This window comes from Cydia strobilella, chromosome 11, assembly GCF_947568885.1.
Source record: "Cydia strobilella chromosome 11, ilCydStro3.1, whole genome shotgun sequence".
Taxonomy (NCBI): Eukaryota; Metazoa; Arthropoda; class Insecta; order Lepidoptera; family Tortricidae; genus Cydia; species Cydia strobilella.
Window position 1 is genome coordinate 8,071,101 of NC_086051.1, and position 20,976 is coordinate 8,092,076.

General features: G+C 35.9%; 3 protein-coding genes and 1 non-coding gene across 11 annotated transcripts in view; 2 read left to right on the forward strand and 2 right to left on the reverse strand.

The window, feature by feature from the left end:
- LOC134745444 (F-actin-uncapping protein LRRC16A) overlaps nucleotides 1–12,582 on the reverse strand; it is a 42,043-nt gene extending 29,461 nt beyond the window's left edge. For 6 of the 7 annotated variants that reach the window (XR_010128180.1, XR_010128179.1, XM_063679483.1 and 3 more), the window contains exons 1-12: nucleotides 12,290–12,581; nucleotides 12,059–12,156; nucleotides 10,958–11,008; nucleotides 10,646–10,754; nucleotides 9,763–9,866; nucleotides 9,218–9,330; nucleotides 8,389–8,478; nucleotides 6,934–7,199; nucleotides 6,006–6,193; nucleotides 2,402–2,479; nucleotides 1,479–1,663; nucleotides 1,025–1,176 (exon numbers count right to left, since the gene is read on the reverse strand). Coding sequence is in view for 5 of the 7 variants with exons in the window: in XM_063679483.1 (XP_063535553.1) it covers nucleotides 1,025–1,176; nucleotides 1,479–1,663; nucleotides 2,402–2,479; nucleotides 6,006–6,193; nucleotides 6,934–7,199; nucleotides 8,389–8,478; nucleotides 9,218–9,330; nucleotides 9,763–9,866; nucleotides 10,646–10,754; nucleotides 10,958–11,008; nucleotides 12,059–12,156; nucleotides 12,290–12,350 (1,495 nt within the window). In the remaining 2 variants the exon portion in view is untranslated. Of the gene's footprint in view, nucleotides 1–1,024; nucleotides 1,177–1,478; nucleotides 1,664–2,401; nucleotides 2,480–6,005; nucleotides 6,194–6,933; nucleotides 7,200–8,388; nucleotides 8,479–9,217; nucleotides 9,331–9,762; nucleotides 9,867–10,645; nucleotides 10,755–10,957; nucleotides 11,009–12,058; nucleotides 12,157–12,289 lie in introns of all 7 variants that reach the window. The other variant, XM_063679481.1, reaches the window with a different exon arrangement.
- On the forward strand, nucleotides 10,090–10,162 carry Trnal-caa (transfer RNA leucine (anticodon CAA)). The gene has a single exon. It is a non-coding gene; the product is annotated as a tRNA-Leu (tRNA).
- Nucleotides 12,583–12,938: 356 nt separating the features above from the next.
- LOC134745456 (uncharacterized) lies at nucleotides 12,939–15,545 on the forward strand. The gene is made up of 4 exons (XM_063679501.1): nucleotides 12,939–12,999; nucleotides 13,091–13,633; nucleotides 13,947–14,240; nucleotides 15,262–15,545. Exons 2-4 carry the CDS (start codon nucleotides 13,134–13,136, stop codon nucleotides 15,404–15,406), a joined length of 939 nt encoding a protein of 312 aa, XP_063535571.1. The 5' UTR covers nucleotides 12,939–12,999; nucleotides 13,091–13,133; the 3' UTR covers nucleotides 15,407–15,545.
- Nucleotides 15,546–15,625: 80 nt separating this feature from the next.
- LOC134745445 (ubiquinone biosynthesis protein COQ9, mitochondrial-like) lies at nucleotides 15,626–20,718 on the reverse strand. 2 transcript variants are annotated; one of them, XM_063679488.1, is made up of 7 exons: nucleotides 20,544–20,675; nucleotides 19,807–20,451; nucleotides 18,178–18,533; nucleotides 18,019–18,110; nucleotides 16,997–17,117; nucleotides 16,087–16,290; nucleotides 15,626–15,789 (listed from the first exon to the last, which is right to left on the reverse strand). In XM_063679488.1, exons 2-7 carry the CDS (start codon nucleotides 20,399–20,401, stop codon nucleotides 15,754–15,756), a joined length of 1,404 nt encoding a protein of 467 aa, XP_063535558.1. In that variant the 5' UTR covers nucleotides 20,402–20,451; nucleotides 20,544–20,675; the 3' UTR covers nucleotides 15,626–15,753. The 2 variants fall into 2 exon arrangements, with proteins under 2 accessions (XP_063535558.1, XP_063535557.1); XM_063679487.1 differs by lacking the exons at nucleotides 15,626–15,789; nucleotides 16,087–16,290; nucleotides 16,997–17,117; nucleotides 18,019–18,110; nucleotides 18,178–18,533 and having other exon boundaries at nucleotides 18,655–20,451; nucleotides 20,544–20,718.
- Between the last annotated feature and the right edge of the window lie 258 nt (nucleotides 20,719–20,976).

Genomic DNA, 20,976 nt, shown 5'->3' on the forward strand with positions numbered 1-20,976 from the left:
TTTCACACCATACAATTAATTTGACAATTTAATCAGGTTGTCCCGTCTAGATTGGCCTTAAATGCTGCTACAAGTAAATATATTGTTAAAGACGAAAGTAATTGCAGATTTGTGATTACAAAATAACAGCAATACCGAGTTAATAGACCTTTAAAGAACTATGATTTTATCTGTTTGACTTTAAGATATATTTAATGTTCACATTAACCACCTAGTTGGTCAATTAATAAGAAACAAATTTCTAGTTAGATATTTGTTGTACTGTACTACATATTATTTTTCATACAATCACGATTATCACTACCTATATTATAATCATAAATAAAGTATCATCCAAATGTGTTAAAACATACGGTAATGAAATATCAATACCTAACTGAACACACAAATATCGATAAAACACTCCGATTACACTGTCCCCTCCCTATATCGTCGAATGGAAAGAAGTTCCAACGGTTAGCTACTCGCAGGCGTGTAGAGATCTCGAAAACACCAGTGTAACGTGACCGTGAGATCCGTAACAAACCATGCGTAATTAGACCTTACTTATACTGGTTTTTTAGCCCTTTTCTCGCCTGTAATAAGTAAGTGATTTTAAAATTATATAAAATAACGCCATCTGGTGTTGAGTAGTTGTATTAGGTGAACGTTGAGCGAGCTTTTGTGAGATGAATGAGATAATGAAAGAGTCGTATGTCATATAGCTTTGACATTATATTTTAAACCGTCACTCATGTAGCCTACAGTTGATATTCGTTCGAGAAATGTCCACCGGTAATAACCTTTTGGTATGGAAAGTTGCTACGAATCAGAGCAATTTTGTAAGTGTGTGACATATTTTAACGTGGCTATGAATGTGTGAGTTTAGCGACACTGGTTTTCATACTAAATAGGAGTCATTTCACATCCACTAGTTTATTAATTCGTGCTATTGCAGGAATACTTTGGTTGAGGGTAGCGTGTTGTTGTGACGGGGTCTATCCAGCAGTGGATGTCATGGCTGATATGATGATGATGTACTAACTGTTGTCAGACAGGTCGAGCGACTGTAGACAGCGCACGCCGTGGATGCAGGACTCGAGCACGTGCGCCGCCTGCGATGAAGACAGCACGCCGGAAAGGTTCAGCTTCACGCCCGTCGCGCTCTCGTTGCACGCTAGCCCCAGTAGCAGGCTCCTGAGAACATTAAACAAATATTGGATTTAAGGTCTTGCAGAATTCTATCGCTAATGGTTCGCAAATGGGTCGCCAGCGGCGCTTTCACAATTCACTGTAGTATGCGAAGCAGGCGGTAAACTGAAAAAAGGCGGCGAGGTCTTGAACCGGCACACCGCTGCCTGGATTGTCTTCCCAAAGCCGGGCTGGGTTGTATAGACACTAACTTGGGCCGCCGCACGGGCGACCACGGGTTGCGTGTTGCGACCTACAAGTAGTTCCTATATGACTAGTAGTTCTAGTACTAGGTTGTAAACACTAACTTGAGTGCATCAGGCATCATCTTGCAGTAGGAGAAGTCGAGTGTGTTGAGTGCGAGGCAGGCGGTGAAGAACTGGCGGAAGGAAGGAGGTGGATCCTTGGGCCGCCGCACGGCCGACCACGGGTTGCGACCTACAAGTAGTTCCGAAAGCCGAGCTGCACAACCCCGTAGCAGTGCGCCCCACATCTGTAACATGTATAGTTGAAGTTATCATCCTCCTAACGGTATTCGGTCGTACTTATTGTGTATAGCTGCTGCGCTCTCATCTGGCTATTGTAGCCGATTTTTGCAGCGAATGTGCGACCGCACTAGCTTTAATTATTACATTAAGTACCTACCGGGTGTGGCCTGGGCCTGTAAAATGAGCAATAAATTAAAGTGTAGGCTATACTCCTCAAACTGACCATCATTTGTTCAGCGACTTTTAAAAAGAACTTGTGTTTTGATTTTTATTACACTTTAAATTAAAGTTTATTCTAAGACGCAATGTATTGCGAATTTTGTTATGATTAAAGCGTGACAAGCGGACATAGAGATTTTCTAGCACGAACGTCATGTTGTTAGTGCTTGACAAAATAAGCACGGGAATTATCAGTCACGTGCCATTCGATGCAACTTCTACCGTATAATGGACTATTTACCAAAGAGAGCTGAAGGTTTGCTATAATATGAATTATTATTTTTATTTACGGTTTTCCTTCCATTCACAAGGTTTTGTTAAACTCAACAATGGTTTTCATTACAATAGAAATAATATTCCATTAAGGGATAAAAATAATAAGTGTTCAGCGGTAGAGGTGGACTAGGCTGGTTCGTAATAGGCGAGAAAAGAAAGTCCGTCTTGACGGTCACGTATAATTGTATTTAAATAAGCACAATGAAAGCACCTGTAAGGTGAAATGTGAAGGACAAAACTAAACTTACGTTTTCTAATGTGGTTTCAGTGTTTGTCAAATTGAGATGAGTCAGTACATTGGGTTGCGCCAGAAAGTTGTATAAATTCTGAAAGAAACCACAATTCATTATTAATATATGTTTGAGTCACAATCTCACAATTTATCGAGGCATTCATTACATGTATATTTTTAAAGGAATTTGTAAATTGTTAGTACTAACACTAACTAATTGTATAAAATAAATAATTGTATTAGTATATTGTACATTCTCAGTTATTACTAAATCAATTGTTATTACTATAAGTTTTCAACTCAGAATAATGACTAAAGCATAGAAGTCGGGCAAAAATGCTTCGCAAATATGTATACCCGTACTTTACTTCCTTACGAATTAGATAATGTGCCGAAAAGAGATGCATATATGCTTGTTATTTCACATTTACGTACGGTGTCATAAGTTTGATAATTTGCTAGGGATGTAACTGTGTCGACTTTTTATATCGATAAATTATGCATAAGTTTATGTGCCGTGTAAAATAATAATCACGAAATTGGCAAATTGATAATAGTCTGGCTAATGAAAGTTGAACCTGAAAAAACGCGGCAATTTTAAGAAATCTGTAGCAGGCGGCTCGTTGAAATGAAATGAAATGAAATGCGTGGAATACAAGGATTGCATAACATTTACACTTTTTATAATTTTCATATTCTAAAAATCATTAAAAAGTATAAAAATTATGCAATCCTTGGAATCAAAGAGCCGCCTGATATGAGGATTAATGCATGTACCTAATATAGCTTTTATCTCATTTGCAGTCTACCACTCAGAACCGTCTAACTATACCTCTCGTTTTTTTATCATTAGAAAGAAGGCGAGCGATCTTAACGTGTCGTTTTATCGAAAAACACTTTGAAAATAAGTCACAACAAATATAATATACGATCATTTACATACTTTTGCTTTCATAAGTAAAATATTGTTATATTTATAAAAAAACTTGTCAATAAAAAGACACGTGGAAATGGTTTACCGTTTTTTCTAATGCTAAAAGACTAAGTATAGTTTCTAGTCATGTACAGTCAGCTGCAGAGAAAAGGCACCCCCTGCATACAAAGTTCTGTAAATTAGTATGGACGTGGGGTACCTTTTCTCTGCAGCTGACTGTACCAAATAGGAAATAAAAAAAAAAACGTTCGTGTAATATTTTATTATTATTTAATAATAGGGAATATTACGCGAAACTCGGCGTAGGTGGCGCCACTATCACAATCTGAGGGTCTATCGCGAAACAAGAAAATCGAACTTTCGTTATCTAACATCTCTGTCACTCTTGCGTATTCGAGCGATAAAGAGGCAGCTAGATAACGAAATTTCGGATTCGAGTTTTCCGGTAGGTCCCCTGAAAACTTGTCAAAAACCTGTTAAAGGTACAGTATGAATAAGTTACTCTACGGTGCACTAAAAAAGCTAGTGCTGCACTGGTGGCAGAACATTGCAGTAATATCCCCTATTCCTCGTCCTTTCGAAATCTGAAATAAAAAGTTGAGTTTTGTGACCAACAATATTAATAAAAGGAACATTCATCAATGATCATTAATGTCTTTTTTATTAGGGTTCCGTACCCAAAGGGTAAAAACGGGACCCTATTACTAATACTTCGCTGTCCGTCTGTCTGTCACCAGGCTGTATCTCATGAACCGTGATAGCTAGACAGTTGAAATTTTCACAGATGATGTATTTCTGTTGCCGCTATAACAACAAATACTAAAAAGTACGATCCCCTTGGTGCGCGCGTCCGACCCGCACTTGACCGGTTTTTAGTATTAAACTATAGTCTGGCAAACACAATCTGTCAGTAAGTAAGAACAAAGAAAACTATAGGTACAGTCGAAGGCAAAAATATCGATCCAGACAAATGGCTTAAAAATATGTGAACACGATTTTATTGTCTGAGCGTACACATATTTTTGAGACTTTGGGAATGTATATATATTTATGCCCTTGACTGTACTCATCAATTAAAATGAGACAGTCCTGGGCCAAACTATAAGAAAGCTGTAAATGTCGATAGGTTATTGATCTGAGGTCGATACATCACTATGCCAAAAATATAACCTTTCATACTTAGCAGAAAAGTTCGAAAATATATGCAAAAATCTATATAGACTTGAATGCAAGTAATAATTACATAAACAACATATCGATTTCTATGTTTAGGGTCAGGTCCTATAAATAAATTTCTTCAAAATTGAACAAAACTCACCGATTAAAGGTTATCGGTTCGTGCGTATTTTCTTTTCTTCCTGTATGCGATTTACAGCCCTCGATCACACAAGACATTATCACAAAGGGAACTTCAAACCATTACAAATAAAAACTCAGCACGTTTTCCAACAATCTTTCAGGAATAGCAAAAATATAATTAAAATAAACCAAGATGACCGCTGAAACATCCCGAAATATTTCAACTAAAATAATACGACTATGTCAAGTTGTTACAGTTGACACCTACCTGTGAAATAACGAACATATATTTTATTTGGCTGGATTATATTATAGAACCACATAGGACCATTTGACATTTCCCTCAGTTTATCTTATGACAATACTTGAAAAAACGAAAGAACTTGCGGATTGTTGTCTCACTCAATACGCTGTAGTCCTTTGGGGTGATAGTGTCGAGGCCGAGCAACTTTTTATAATGCAAAAAAAGTGTATTCGAATTTTAGCGAATGTGCGTATACCGGATAGTTGCCGTCCGTACTTTGTTAGTTACAAACTATTAACACTTCCCTGCATCTATATATTGCAAGCTGCTCTTTTTGTTCGCGAAAACCCTCATTTATTTGAACTAAAACAGGATAAGCAAACAACTAGAGCACAGTACAGAAATAAATTGCAACTACCTGAAACGAACTTGCAAATATGTAGAAATGGTCCACATTACAAATGTATTCTAATAACTAATAAAATTCCAGACTTGATTAAGCAAGAACCTCAAAATGCGATCTTCAAAACTAAATTAGAAAAATTATTAATAGATAAATGCTATTATTCAGTTAGTGACTTTTTTAATGATAATTTATAATTCTTACTTTATTTTTAATTATTATGTACTGACTATTTATTCGTTTAATTTCTAATGTGTAAAATTTGTAATTTAAGTGACATAATTTTTTTTTATAATAATTGTAACATATTTTAATGCATTACTAATTTAGGAGACTGTAGATTTGTTAGTTCGCATGATTATTAATTAATTTTATTTTATAATGTTTAGCCTAGATTACGGTCTAATATATTGTTGTATGTCCTCACAGGACGTCATGGACTGACTTTCAGAATTGAGGTAACACCTAAATTATAAAATGTATGTACATGACTTTACAATCAATAAATGATATGAATGATATGAACTCACTCATAGACAAAAAGTAATAATGTGTTGTGAATACGATATCTTTTACCAAGCTTTTATTTTTGCCCGGCTTCTTTGCTTTAGTCATTATTCTGAGGTTTTCAAGTCTTTACCACGGGTAACTTGAAACATGAACCTCGGCGGATCAAAAAAAGTCAAAGTATTTTCGATCTAAATGACGTGAGTTGAGTTAAGTGGCATTAAGTAACTCACGTGAACATCGTCCTTGAGGTTATTGTGCGACAGGTCGAGATGCGACAGCGTGGAGAGGTGGCAGGGGTTGTCGTTGAGCATGGCGGCGAGGTGCGTCACCGTCTTGCCCGTGAGGCCGCACTGGGACAGCGATATTTGTCGCAGCCCGTCGGGGTTCATTGCCAGCCCAGATAGAATGCTGATTGCACCTAAACAAGACAATAGGACGCATTGAAATTACATTGTAAATGTAAAAATCTCCTGATACACAGCTCATATCCCATTAGACTAAAAGCTAGCCTAGGTAAATATTAACGATTTCAATTAAAAGCAACGAAACCTGCCTAGTTAGGTTACTACATATAGTTATAGGTAATACACATTAACTTATTGCTAGATCCGGGCATCTGGCAGCAATTCATTGAGTCATCGATGTAGGTCAGAGTGACAGGCCAGCAAAACTTTTCGGTTTGGAAAAAGGAGTGCCCAATCAAGGGAAAAGTGCCGAAGTGGTGTCATTTATAGAGGGCAGGCCCTATATTTTATCATTAGGATAAACAAAATAATTAACGCGATAACAAAAACCGCAGACGATGAATATGAATATCGTTAGACGTCACCTGGTACTTGTTTCCCCCAAAAGAAACGCCTGGTATTTAAATTAAATACATAATTACCCTTATAAGGGCCACTTGCACCATCTCACTAACCCGGGGTTAACCGGTTAAACCTGGAGTTACCATGGTTACCAGTACAATAAGTCACTGGGTTAACGGTTTAACCGCTTAACCCCGGGTTAGTGGTATGGTGCAAGTAGCGCTAACAATATTAAACTCCGAACTCTAAAACTTGCGTCCTTCGTATACATGAGGGATCAACTACTGGTCTGGCTTGTTTAATTGCAAGCAGCATACACATGTGACATTTCAATTATACGGTAAACACTCACCTTTATCTTCAATATGATTCTGCGAGAAATCTATAGTATGCATCGCCGGGCGACGCCGCGCCCGAACGAGAGCGTGCCCTAATCTCGCCGCATGGTCATGTCGCAACGCCGCCGCACGCCAGCTGAGGCGCTGCGGCGCGGGCGACGCGCAGCGGACCACGCGAGACAACGCCTCCCATGCCTCGCCGCCGACGCGGACGCCGTCGCCGCACACGCCGGTGAACCACGTGTTGTGTTGTAGCGCGATCAGCAGTGGGATCAGGTCCCTGGAATAGGTATGGTATTTTAGGCCGAGTTCTCCCGATGAGTGGAATAGACAGAAAACATAACGATCAATGTAAATGGGTGAGGACGGCAAATATGGCTAAACTAATCAAACCGAAACCTTGGGATGAAGACAGGACCATATAAATAGGTACCGGCGTGAATTAGTCGTGGCAGAAAGTAAACTAGCTAGATTAGCTTTAACAAAAATGTAATGTAAGTACTGTAACTGTACCAACTTTGACGCAAATAGAGATCTTTATCTCTAAATGCCTACATTTATATGTCATTCAAATACATAATTTATTCCATAAATTTGATGTCAACTTTGGAGATATACTCGTAATACCTACTTCTTAGAAACTGTCAACATCAAATGAACAATGGTTTTTATATAAATAATTTTTCTACATTTTACTATATTTTGAGAGTCCAGCCATAGTCATTCAAATTACAAATAAATAACTATTTGGCACTGTTGCGGTCGTCAAACAGGAAACTTTCTGCTCCAATAACAATCATTCTACGAATTATATCACAATAACTGGATAATGGCAATAATTACGATTGCAACGTTTAATGAATTTTTACATGGACTGTTTTTACCACTATAAAAAGTCGAGTGTTACAATCGACTAATCATTACAACAATGCAACACTGTCGAGAGCCATTTAATAATCCCAGTTTAATAATCCCTACTAATAAAAACCGGCCAAGTGCGAGTCGGACTCGCGCACGAAGAGTTCCGTACCATTACGGAAAAAAACAGCAAAAAAATCACGTTTGTTGTATGGGAGCCCCATTTAAATATTTATATTATTCTGTTTTTAGTATTTGTTGTTATAGCGGCAACAGAAATACATCATCTGTGAAAATTTTAACTGCCTAGCTATCACGGTTCCTGAGATACAGCCTGGTGACAGACGAACAGACGGACGGACAGCGGAGTCTTAGTAATAGGGTCCCGTTTTTACCCTTTGGGTACGGAACCCTAAAAAGACTGGTTGTCTGTTACCTCTTCACGCTTAAACCGCAGATGAAATTTGGTATGGAGATAGTTTGAGGGTCTATATGCGTCTATAAAAAAATCTGGTTCCCAGCTCATAGCTGTATCCTGCCTCTTTGCAAGCTTAACTATCTGGTTGTCACTACAACGAAGGCACCATTTTACCTGAAAACAACACCTTTACCTTTGATCTAAATGATCGAAATCCTTCAGATGTAGCATTCTAATATCGTGCGCCAAGTAGATGGTGTCAATGTCCCACGCCACCTCGGCCCTAAAAATAAACATAAGGCCTAGTTCACACTCTGGGTTGGATCAGGTCATATATGGCAGTCTACTGCCATTATATGCTCAAAAACCAATTATACAGTTAAATACATTGATAAGTGGGTCAATCTACTTTTTACTGCAGGTTTTTATGATTTCAAACAATATTGAAATGTTAATATTAGTAATGTGTACTTACACTAGCTACAAAAAATTGATATGCACAGAATAGGCCTTAATATTTGACCCTTGGTTTTTTATTTATTTTTAGTATTTATAGTCTGGAGTAGGCAAATATACAACTTTGTTAAATTGTTACCGTCCATGCTCTTTCACTCACAACTTTGATACCTTTAAAAAATATATTTAAAAGATTATTTGCTTTGGTCAGGCGTGTCTCACTCCGCGATTTCGCCGCCGTCGCTACAAGTACCTGCGGCCGCCTCAATTTTGAGGTTTTGCCATAGTATTAGTAATTGCCGCACACCGCTATGGAACGGACGCCTGCACGCTGCGCTTGCGCCGCCTTGCGCGTAGTAGTCGCGTTTTTTTAGGGACTGAATCTTCTGTACGTAGTACTATTGTATATTCTGTGCTTTGGTTAACCTTGCAGCATTAAAATGTGCTTTATATTGATATACAATTACACAAATTACATAATTTACAAATATAAAAATCAAATAATTTCTTCTGGGGACAAAAATACCTGCAGTAAAAAGTAGGATGACCCCTTAGCACAAACTTACCTAAACGGAGTTTGGCAAAGATCACACATAGCCGCATATTGGTTAGAGAAATCCCCACAAGTAGAATGTTTCCTAGTGCCACTTACATGTTGTAGTTGAAATTGTAAATTGACCTGTAAATACATCATACTTCAAGCAACTGTCTCTTAAAACTTACTTTCTTTGTATTATATTCAACTTCAACAATTTTGTTTAAACATAAAATTTATTTCAAATTAATGTTAAGAAAATGGTCCGTAAAACTTACTTCATAAGTATGTTGTTTTAATTGTGTATTAAAAAAATTTAAAAGTCCACAACGTCACATTTCTAGTTTAAAATTTACTATTAAAAATTGCCAGATATACATAAACTAACTATCTGATTCCGTCTGACACAATTAACCAGTTGACATTGGCTCAATAAGGCATGAGTGTACATTGTAAATGGCGAAGTCAATGGACCTTTTGTTGCCAATTAACAAAACAAATTAAGGTAATCAGTCAAGCCAGTTGCATGTAATTTAAGAGTTATTAAAATAGACAGTCATTATTTTTTTATTTTACCTTGCATATTATATCCTCTATGGGTACATTTGGATATAAGTCGTCAAATGCAGCAACAAGTGCATGCATAACATTAATAACACCTTCTGATTGCTTTTCTTCACCTGGTAAAAATATATACAATATAAACAAGTTTGGGAACAAATCAAATTATTTTATTAAATATTTTGATTTGTGTTTTTTAAGTAGTCACACTACTATATATAAATTAAAAACTGTAATAGATGTCATATATTAAAACGCCAAATATATATATATATATATGTCAAGGACGCCTAGTCTTACTAAGATGGCATATAGTCGAGAACTTCGGACGGGCACCGCCGTGGCGGGGTGGCCTAGGGGTTCATGGCGTTAGCCGCAATAGCTAAAGACGCCGGTTCGAATCCGGCCTTCACCACTGGAGGGCTTCGTCACTTTTTCTTTAATATATGACATCTATTGCAGTTTTTAACATATACAATATATTTAAAGTACAATAAATGATATTTGAATAATTGATCTAATTTATATTTGATACATGAAAAATATTTATAAATGCTGACCATTTAATGATTTCATTTCACTATATTGTAATCAGCATTAAATAATAAGAGATGGCCTGATGGCCTTAAGGGCAAATATATTCCAATATATTTGCCCTTATTTGTGTTCCAACACATCGTTATTTCTATGGTAATAAAGGTATGCTGGAATATATTTGGCCAATTTTAGCATCACTATACAAAGCTATGCATCAAACTAATCAACACATTATTTGTCTATAAACATGCAAAAAAGGAACAATGCAGAATGTTCGTCACAAGGAAAAACATCACATTACTCGGTTTGGTGTCAGTGTCAGCAGCTGCTTAGCATACAATAGTAGCAATTAGTCACTTACCAATGAGAATAGACACTGGTTTGTGTTCATGAATGAGTGTTATCGACAAATGGTTTGCCTTTTTACTTTCAATTGCCTCTATTTCCATCAAGTGAAATCCATTATCAACCTAAAAAAGATGTTTAAAACTATTAAATATAAATAAAATTATGTCTCCAAAATATCTCACAAGCTTCCTCAATTAGATTCATCGATAAGTCTAATAAAGATTTTTATCTTTTGCATCACAAGTGCAGTTATGTCTGTTTATTTGCAAATGTTAATTAAATTATTTATGATTATGACATGCAAATGATACTTGTGAGTTCTTACCCTAGTTGGAACTTTGGCTGTTGTTATAAAGATTCTATAAGATGTCACAACCTGAAAACATATTACAACATTAGTCATCTGTTTAGATACTTATCTATTATGCCATATTATTGATATTGTGTAATCATAGATAATAATGTCCCTATAGGTAACCATTGTTTAGCCTAGCTGTAACATATTTCCTGATCTATATTTTTTTCTTAATAATATGATTAAGTTATTTTTTACATAGTTTACTTTGAATTAAACTTAAGTGGCTGAAGTCAAAACATTGAAAGTAGAAAATTCATCAACTATTATTTGATTTCCATTGCAACTGTGTAAGTAATATTTAAAAATAATTGGAAAGTCCATTACAAAGATAAAATATATTGAGTTCACATATTACAATCTTTTAAAGCATATACATAATCGCCTTTGTACTTCCATTACTATAATTTATTTTTGTAAACCTGTGTTGTGTACAATAAAGTGATTACTACTACTAGACTACTACTACTACATAAACAAAAACTCCATGTATCTTATCTTTATCTAACAAAACAATAACAAACATTCTTGTCAACATTGGTTTTAGAATACATATTGAATACTGTTAGAAGTATTAGAACAAATTAAATTATTTTCAGAAAATACTTTAAATTTGAACACACATTGAATAGCCAAGCATCTAAGCTAGCAAAGCATCAATGAAACCAATTAGAGTTAACATACAGAGGATAATTCAGGCTACCTACTTTATATTGGGCTCACAAAGACCACTTGCCTGTGGGTGTGTGTCCATAGGGACCACTACACAGCCAGGCAATATGTATGACACACCTCAGTGACTCACACTTGTTAAGAATTTATTATCAATGAATATAAACCCAAAAGATTATAATCTTACACTCAAGTTTGTATGTAGTTCTATTATTTTTTGCTGAATAATATGTTGGCTATTTACAAACCTATAAAAAATTTGGTTATTCAGCTACACACAAAAAAAAATGATGATATTTACTATAGGAGGAGAGACAATATTTATAATTCATCAAGATTTCAGATATTTATTTACAAAGAATTCCTTTTGAAAAGTGGGTTGCTGTTTATATTACTCACCATTACTTTGTTATCAACTTTATCACCTCTCGATTCCATACGAACAAGGGATTTGTAAAGTATTTTAACATTTTTACCAAGGACATTACTGATGCTGTCTGCAATGTTAGAAATTAAGAAAAATATTATCCTTAAAACAATCATCACTGCGGAAATAATTTTACGTATACTATATTATAAAATAAATAAATCATGAGCTATTTTTCATTTATAAAGAAAAATAATACGCACCGCTTAATTCTGTGGATATTTGAGATTTTGTTGACATTTTTTTTATTTTCTTCAATGTCATTACATCAATAAAATGTAATTATTTTCAATACACAGAGCATCCATACTTATCACAGTACTTTTATAAAAAAACCCTAAGTGTTAAAAATCCTAATTATTAAGTAAAAATATTAAAATAGGGAAATCATAAGGCATTTCGATAGAATAATGGAAATCTGACTTTACACCCAAAATCACTCACGTACACACACACCTCGGCTCAATACGTACGCACACAGATTAAATTTAAAAAATCAAACCTACAGTATCCTGCACAGAGAAGAAATAATAAAATCCTAGAAAGAACATACATTTAAAATAATGACTGTACACGATCGGACCATGTCATACAGATTCTGTATTCAACCAAGTTTGATCGTGTGAAAACACTTTAACATAACCGTAAATCGCTCCAGACTACGCGGTACGAACTTACTCCACACTCGCGTTCGCGGCTTCGCGTCGTGTAGTCTGGAGCGCACTTATCGAGAAGAACGTCCGGAACGTCCAACGTCAGTTGTCTATTTGCATCCAGGCCATAAATGTTCAAAAAAAAAAGTTGTCTATTCCTCTATTGTCCGTAGACGGCGTAGACAATCAAGACAAATCTCACAAATCTGTCAAATACAAACAAAATATCTTCATCGGTTCAATGAAAATGAATATGAAATGTATGTATAAATACAACAAATGTGAACTAAACATAATTTGTAAAATCAATTCGGTCTGTTAACCGTTTTACAATTTCATTTCATAATACAGAAAGAGAATTTAATCGAACCAGCAAGAGTAATCGACTGTACAAATGAACAAAAATTACGAACGCTGTACCCATTGTAATCGTCGCAAATGGCTAACGACGGGATGTCTTCGAAAATGGCTAAAACCAATGGAATGCAAACATTTACAACGAACTATCGATACCAAAAGAGATTACACTAATGCTGACATAGTTCATTGTGTATTTTTACCCGAACGAAAACCTGTGATGAACCCTAGTAAGTTCGTAAAGTTTTGGAAAAACAAACTGTTTATTTCCGGCAGTGTGAGATCCCTCCAAAGATATTTCGGCAATAAAAACAATGATGAGGATCACATATGCAACATTACAAAGAGCAAATGTAGTGAACCCTCGACGTCATTGGAAAAGAGTCCAGTATCAATTATTGATAGTGACGATAAGAAAGTCGTTGAATATAATAAACAAATAATGAAGTGTCAACATTCAGATGGTCACTCAGTTCTTAGAGGACACCATCAACATGCGTCACTTGAAACATGTGCCATATACTGTCAGCTGTCCAAGTGAGTATACATAGTTTTATCTATCTATTCAGCAAATATCCACCCACTGCTGAGTGCAATTTCAATAGAAATTGAGTGTAAACTCTATATAGCGATACTCAAGGGACCGGAATTTTTTTGACGCTATAGAGTTTTTGTTAGAGAGAAATTAATATTAAATTAAAGCAACAATAAGCAACACATGTTGACATTATAGGGAGTGAATCATTATGTCGAGTGACATTATATGGAGTTTACACTGTATGTACAAAATCTTTACTGTTTGTCAACAACACACCTTAATGTTGTATTGCATAACTCAATCTCTTTTCAGGCACGGATGGTATTGGGGTGGTATATCATCTAGTGAGGCAGAAGAGCTGTTAGCAGGTCAACATGACAATGTGTTTCTGGTGAGAGACTCATATGACTCCCGTCATATTCTCTGTGTATCTTTTCGCTGTGTGGGCCGCACTCTCCATGCTAGACTCCGACATGCAAATGGACTATTCTCGTTGAACAATGAAACATTTGTGCCAGCAAATAGGATATCAGAGCATTGTTCTGCTGTAGATGTGAAATCTAACCTTTTTGAAATGCCAGTGAAGCTAGCAAGGCCATTGAACAGGTAATTGAGCATCAATATTATATTTAATTCTTATACTTATTAAGTACTTCTGAGTTCCTTTTAACATAATGAGTGTTTCAACAACAATTTGCTATTTTGCTAATATGCTGTTTCTTATAATTAAATTTTGGTTAGTTTTAAGGGTTCCATACCCAAAGGGTAAAAATGGGTACCCTATCACTAAGACTCTGCTGTCGGTTTCTCATGCTGTATCTCATGAACCGTGATAGCTAGACAGTTGAAATATTCACAGATGATGTATTTCTGTTGCCGCTATAACAACAAATGGTCTACGTATTCAAGTTCTATGCCTTGTATGTGTATTTTTATTAGCTCATTTAACATTATTTGTAGGATGCTGGTATTTTCTGAAAATATAGCTATATCATCTGCGAAACGCAAATGACTTAAGTGTTTTTTAAATACTTTAATTCCTTTTTTATCCCAGTCCAGTTGACAGAATATGCTTTGTAGCACCGATATGAATAACTTTGGTGATATTGGGTCCCCTTGTCAGACTCCTCTGCCTATTTTGAATTCTTTTCCTCTTGTTTCGATTTTGACTCTGCTAGTACTGTTTTCATATAGAAGGGCATGGAGGAGGCCTATACCGGACAGGAAAATAGAGGCTTAAATAAATGTAAAATATAATAACAACAAATACTAAAAACAGAATAAAATATATATTTAAGTAGGTCTCCCATACAACAAACGTAATTTTTTGCCGTTTTTTGCGTAACGGAACCCCTCGTGCGTGAGTCCGACTCGCACTTGGCCGGTTTTTATTAATAGATTTAATTATTTTGTTATTTTATTGTCTTGTAATGCTTCTTATTTAAGTTTTACCAAAAAGGGACGAATGATGTCTTTCTTACTCTTGGCAGTTCTGTTTTTTTTTTTGAAGATTTATGCTAATGTTAACTGTAATCAAATCTTGGTAGTAAAATTTTACATATTTTTATTTTCTAGTTTTTCACTGGGTGTTTTCAAAGTTATAAACATGCACTCTTTTTTATTCCAGATTTGCAAGACTTGACTCACTTCAAATGATTTGCAGATTTGTGTTACGGCAAACTGTCTCAGCGAACATATGGAGCAAATTACCACTCCCGCCTAATTTGATCTCTTATGTGTCCACAGGCAGTGACTACATAGTCGTTTCATAGCTCAGACAAAGCAATTATTGTGCCTTCAAATGTTCAATGTACCAATATTGTAAGCCTACTCATACTGAACTATATCAAAATGTAAAAAGTATTTATACATTTTTATACAAAAACATATTGTATTTTAATATTAATGACATGTGTATTGTTATGTATGGACTTGTTATGCATGTGGTGTATTGTATTATTAGTATTTCAAGATGATGAAAAAATGCAGAATCATGTGGGAAATAACTATATATTGTTCCAAGCCAAAAAAATTAACAATACTGCAGTTAAGAATATTATTATGTACTCATCCTTCAGTTGAAAGTGACCATGTTTTCTTATATAATATAATCTCCAAATTACTTCAGTGGATTTATTCCCAAAACATTTTTAGCCTGAAAAAAAGTGAACATTATTATTAAGTTTCTTAAAAATGTAATAATACAACTAATTGTATTGTTTAAACTAGTATAATTAGGTAATTCCGATTACTTCAGAATATCTGGTACTCTAAAAATGAACTCTTAATATGATGGCATCATAGGTGATTTTCGGAATTACTCAAACACACATTAATAGTTAGCAATCAATGCCACTTAGAATAGAAAGTGCTGACAGACGGCAGGTAGGAAAGTTTAGTACTATAAGCCTAATTTAAATGCGCCTTCAGTGGCTTCAGTAAAAAGCCTTACGGTAACAAAAGCAGCGCTTAGTGTTTGTGGTGTGGCCGAAACTGGGTTCAAACTGAGTGCAGTTTGCAAAAGCTCTGCGTCTTTGATGCGTGACGTGATGAAACTCTTCGTCGCTGTGTTGTTTGGGCTGCTATCAGTAAGGTAGAATAGTTCTGACGCTTTGTAGATTCCAGCCAGACCCACACGACGAATATACCAATTAAACTGAAAAAATTGTAACGTGATATATAGATTTAGGTAACGGCAATTCGACTGACGGTAATTGAGACGCATTTTTGGAGCTGCGATGGAGGATGAGAGATGGCGAACGCGTTATAACCACGAGCTAATACCAAATGTATAATGAGCCTAACGTCATTAAGACCATAAAGATCGGACGCCTGCGATGGGCAGGGCACGTGTTACGAATGGACGAGGCCAGAGTACCCAAACGCCTTCTAGAAGGCCGACCGGAGGGCCGCAGAGGTAAAGGAAAGCCCAAGCTCAGATGGTAGGACATCAGGACCTCAGGAGTCAGGAAAGCCACAAATAGATCGGACTGAAGAGATTTGCTTGACCAGGCTAAGGCCCACCCAAAGCTGTAGTGCCTCAGATGATGATGATTTCGACTGACCTTTAGATTATAATTTCTATAATAGTAACCTAAACCTAAAGCGTCTTGTCTTCTCGACTAATACATATTAGCGGTCCGCGAGAGTACGCTCCGACTTTCATGGTCCTCTATGATTCAAAAACTATGGTTTAACCAGTGCCATATGTTAAGATGGGGCACCAACTCTGGGCCGATAAAGCGACTATGAGGTTCGGCTTGTGCTGCCCTTCACGCTCCGCTGCGCTGCACTGGGACATCCTAGGGCCAAATCAGCTAAATACCACAAGATAAAAGCCACTGCTATGGATATATACTTACGTCTACGCTCCGGTCGCCTGAATGGTAGCAAATATCATCAACTAAAGAAAGTAGAGTCGCTAAACAGTTAGGAACATTGTTTGGAAGGGCTTGAATGGCCATTGCTTTCGGCCATGTCCTTCTGCAACATAATTTAAGAAAAATATTGTTATTATAATATTAAAAAATATAAAAATGAATGGTGGATTTTACCAGCAGAGACTAGTAAAAAATATAGATTTCCTCTAAATTTACATGTCTACTGAGCCGTGTTACTTGCATTAAGTAGATTACGTTCGTCACTTTAAGCAAGTTCTTAGTCTTATATTATATTCTTTTACAGAGTTAGAACCTCATGTAAACTCCTTACAACAAAAACTGTAATAGATGTCATATATTACAGTTTTTAATTTATATATAGTAGTGTGACTACTTAAAAAACACAAATCAAAATATTTAATAAAATAATTTGACTTCGGTTACCGCGATAGTTACTCATGAAATAAAACTATGAAAACGGATTATATCGCGTATATTGATGTTTTGAAAAGATGTGTCCCGCCGAGTTTGTTGCCGGTCCCATATTGGGATACCCTCCTACAATTTAGGAGGGAATTAAATCTTCTCGGGTCCGTGGTGTAGGGTTGGAGCCGGCATAGTTTATTTTTATCGCGTATATATATATATCTTTACTTGGAAAATAATTATAGTGTATAACTAGCCTTATGAACCGATTTTGCATGTACAACCAGCCTTAAAGTTTGTAGTCTATGATTGTTCATTATTTTAGTATGTGGGTATTTTTGCATTTTGTAATTTTTCCTCAGTCACCCGTTGACCACGGACGCTGTAAAGAGTTCGAAACGTGGGGATGTATTATAAATTCAATATACGCGATATAATCCGTTTTCATAGTTTTATTTCAAAAATAATTTGATTTGTTCCCAAACTTGTCCTTACAACAAGTTAAATAAATATTCAAACATACATTTTATAACTCGATGTCATGTCATATTAATGAGGATAACAAAGTAACAACTTACTTGTAGGGTTCAATCATAAGAAGCCTTGTCACGATTGCATTCTCTATAAATTTTGCGGGTACTTTTGACTCCTTTACTTGATCTTTGGGCCACTGAAATCGACAAGAACTTTTAGTATATGCGGGGTCCAAACGTAAAAAAGTGGATTTAAATACTTACACTCTTCATTTGATCGACGAGACTATCATTGCACTTAATGTTGAAATAGTGGATCAAGTCACCCCCTCCATTAGGGAAGAGCCCGTGCGCCACGCCAGGATAACCAGCCGCCTCGGCACCAGCGCTCAACGATTCTACGGACCAACCATTCTTGGAAACAAATTCTAGAGCTTTCTCCAAAATTCGATTCTTAACACTTTCTTCATACTGATTTTCCTCATGCTCAGTTGTCACTGTTGTTGCTGGGGCTTTAATTTCTTTCTCAGCAGTCTGACTGTAGTATCTTATTTGTCTTTGGGTGTTTTGTAAAGGAACCGTTGCAAGTGGTAATACGAACTTACGACCATTCCTTATGGCTGTTGACAAAATTAATCCTCGTTTAAAAACTATTTACATTTTATACATGCTACTGCTGAGGTTTGGTGCAGAATAGATTTTAAGAAATCAAAATGAAACATTCAATAGTACTTATTTATTTCAAAAATACTCTTACAAAGCAATATATTTATATGTTAATAGTGATACATTCAGATAAACGTGCCACAAGACCATCCATTAAATGGAAACAATTCAGGGCAGAATTTATTATTTCAATTTTTTGTTCATCAGGTATGCTATCCAATGGATTTCCTCCCACATTGATAGAAATTTTGGTTTCTACAAGATCTGTACCCTCTTTCACATCCTTTAATTTAACTTCATAGTGTGCTTTTGATAAATTCAATGCATTCCTCAAAGTACTTAGATAGTCTGACTCTATGTATGAGTAACACTCTTTGATTCCAGTAACATTTGCTTTGTCTCTTAAAACTAAATACCTTAGGAAGTTTAACACTGATATTATTTGATCACTCAGTTCCATCAGATCTGATTGTGCTCCATGGGGCATATGACACACCTTTTTTATCAAATCCATCATTTGAGGGTAAGTGAAACATGCTGGCATTTCAGTATCCCTAAATGCATCATCTATAGCATTCTTAAAAAGGGTTATGGCATATCCAATCATGCCTGAATGATTAGAACTTGAAATGATGTATTTGATCAACATGCATCTTCCGCCGTATTCAAAACAGTTAATGTGCTTACGGATGGTATTCACTGCAGTTTTTCTAAGACTGTCACATGATGCAAATATAGCTACATTTATCAATGCTTTGCATAAATTGAAGTGAACTGTGGCTGATAATAAAGTATGAGAAGTATTTGCTGATAATCTCTTAACTAGGGCCTCACTTAAGGTCAATCCTTTAGACTGTGGGCCATATTCTGGGCAATTCAGTAAATAAATGACACATAACATTCCAGTATGCACAATGTATTCTGTAGCATAAACTTGTGGTATAGCATTGTCAGGCAAATCAAATTGTGAAGATAGGACAACATAGTATAAGCCTGAAAGTGTAAGCATGTTCAGTTTCTCTTTATGATCATAAGGTGGTTTTTCTTCATCACTTTCAGATGAGTTTGACTTAGAGTTGGGTTTGTTACAAATTTCAACATATTCAAGAAACTTCAGTATGTTTTTCTCTAAAGAACAGATATCTTTCACAATCGTAGTGCAGCATAGTCTAGCTTCACTTTGTTCATTGTTTTCAATGTCCAAATCCAGATAGATCAAAGGTTTGCCAAGGAGGCTAACCAAAAATGCAGCTATTATCTGTTTGGTTCTAATATTAGATTCAGGTGCTTTTAATTCCTCAATAAAGGGTTGATAAAATGGAGGTATCAAAGAGTAAACTCGAACTATCCTCCTGATGTTAGGGTCACACTCGGCCAGTAAGCGTGCCTTGCCCTCCAGTGGAAATTCAGGTGTGGGAATATTTTCAATATAGGTACTTATGGAATTTAAGCTCCACTCCAGGGATCTTCCTCTTTTAGCTGACAGTTTCTTCAGAAGCTGTTGCAGTGGAGTAAGTACTATTCCAAACTGAGCATCATTCTTAGCCACTTCCACTTGTTCTATAAACTCGAGTAGTGCTTCTTCTGGCGTTGTTTTCTGGACAATAATAGCCAGCAGTTCTTCACAAGTGCTGTAAAGTGACGGCTTGATAACTATGGTCTCATCCTGTATCTTGCTGACACCTACCGAGATCATGTCCCAACAATTGTCCTTAAAACTTCTCGCATATTTTTCTTCATTATGAACACTGAGAACTTCTTTATACTTTCCTGAATCTAATAATTTAGACACTAAGTCCACAACATCTACAGTATCACTCATAGCGACCGTTGATGTGTAGCTGGATCAACCAATAATGCCGTCAATGATTTCTGAAATAAGTCAAATGTATTCTAAAGGAAAAAAACCTTGTTGACGCAGTTATTAGCGCGTGTTATGTTATGAAAAAACAATTGCTACTTACAACGAAAGATGCACGGTAACTTGCTCATGCTGGAGTATAGCAACAACAAGATAAAGATGATGTTTGTTAGTAATTAATCTTTTAATAAGTTTGTAGACTAATATGCTACAGCTAAAATGATAATTTAAAGCCGAAAATTTCACGCTGCGCTAAACGACGAGCAAGTAAGAGAAGAGCGTGCTGACAGTGACATGAGAAATTTGGTAATTACGTTTCGTTACATCGTTAAAATATTCTGTCACTCCAGGGGTTTCATAAAGTTCATGTTATTTGGATAGTTCTGCAGCCATTTAAATTGGAAATATTATACCAATAAATCTCAGATAATTTTTGAAACATAGTAAAGTCTATCAAATAGTAATTTGTTTCTGTTGCGTGAAATGAGGTGTGCCAAATCTGGGCTACTATTTTTCAAGAAACGTTCAAATACTTA

Coding starts and splice junctions, on each gene's coding strand:
- LOC134745456 (XM_063679501.1), top strand. CDS start 13,134: ATGAACAAAAATTACGAACGCTGTACCCATTGTAATCGTCGCAAATGG. Junction 13,634..13,946: donor ATATACTGTCAGCTGTCCAA/GTGAGTATACAT, acceptor ATCTCTTTTCAG/GCACGGATGGTATTGGGGTG. Junction 14,241..15,261: donor CTAGCAAGGCCATTGAACAG/GTAATTGAGCAT, acceptor TTTTTATTCCAG/ATTTGCAAGACTTGACTCAC.
- LOC134745445 (XM_063679487.1), bottom strand. CDS start 20,401: ATGAGTGATACTGTAGATGTTGTGGACTTAGTGTCTAAATTATTAGAT.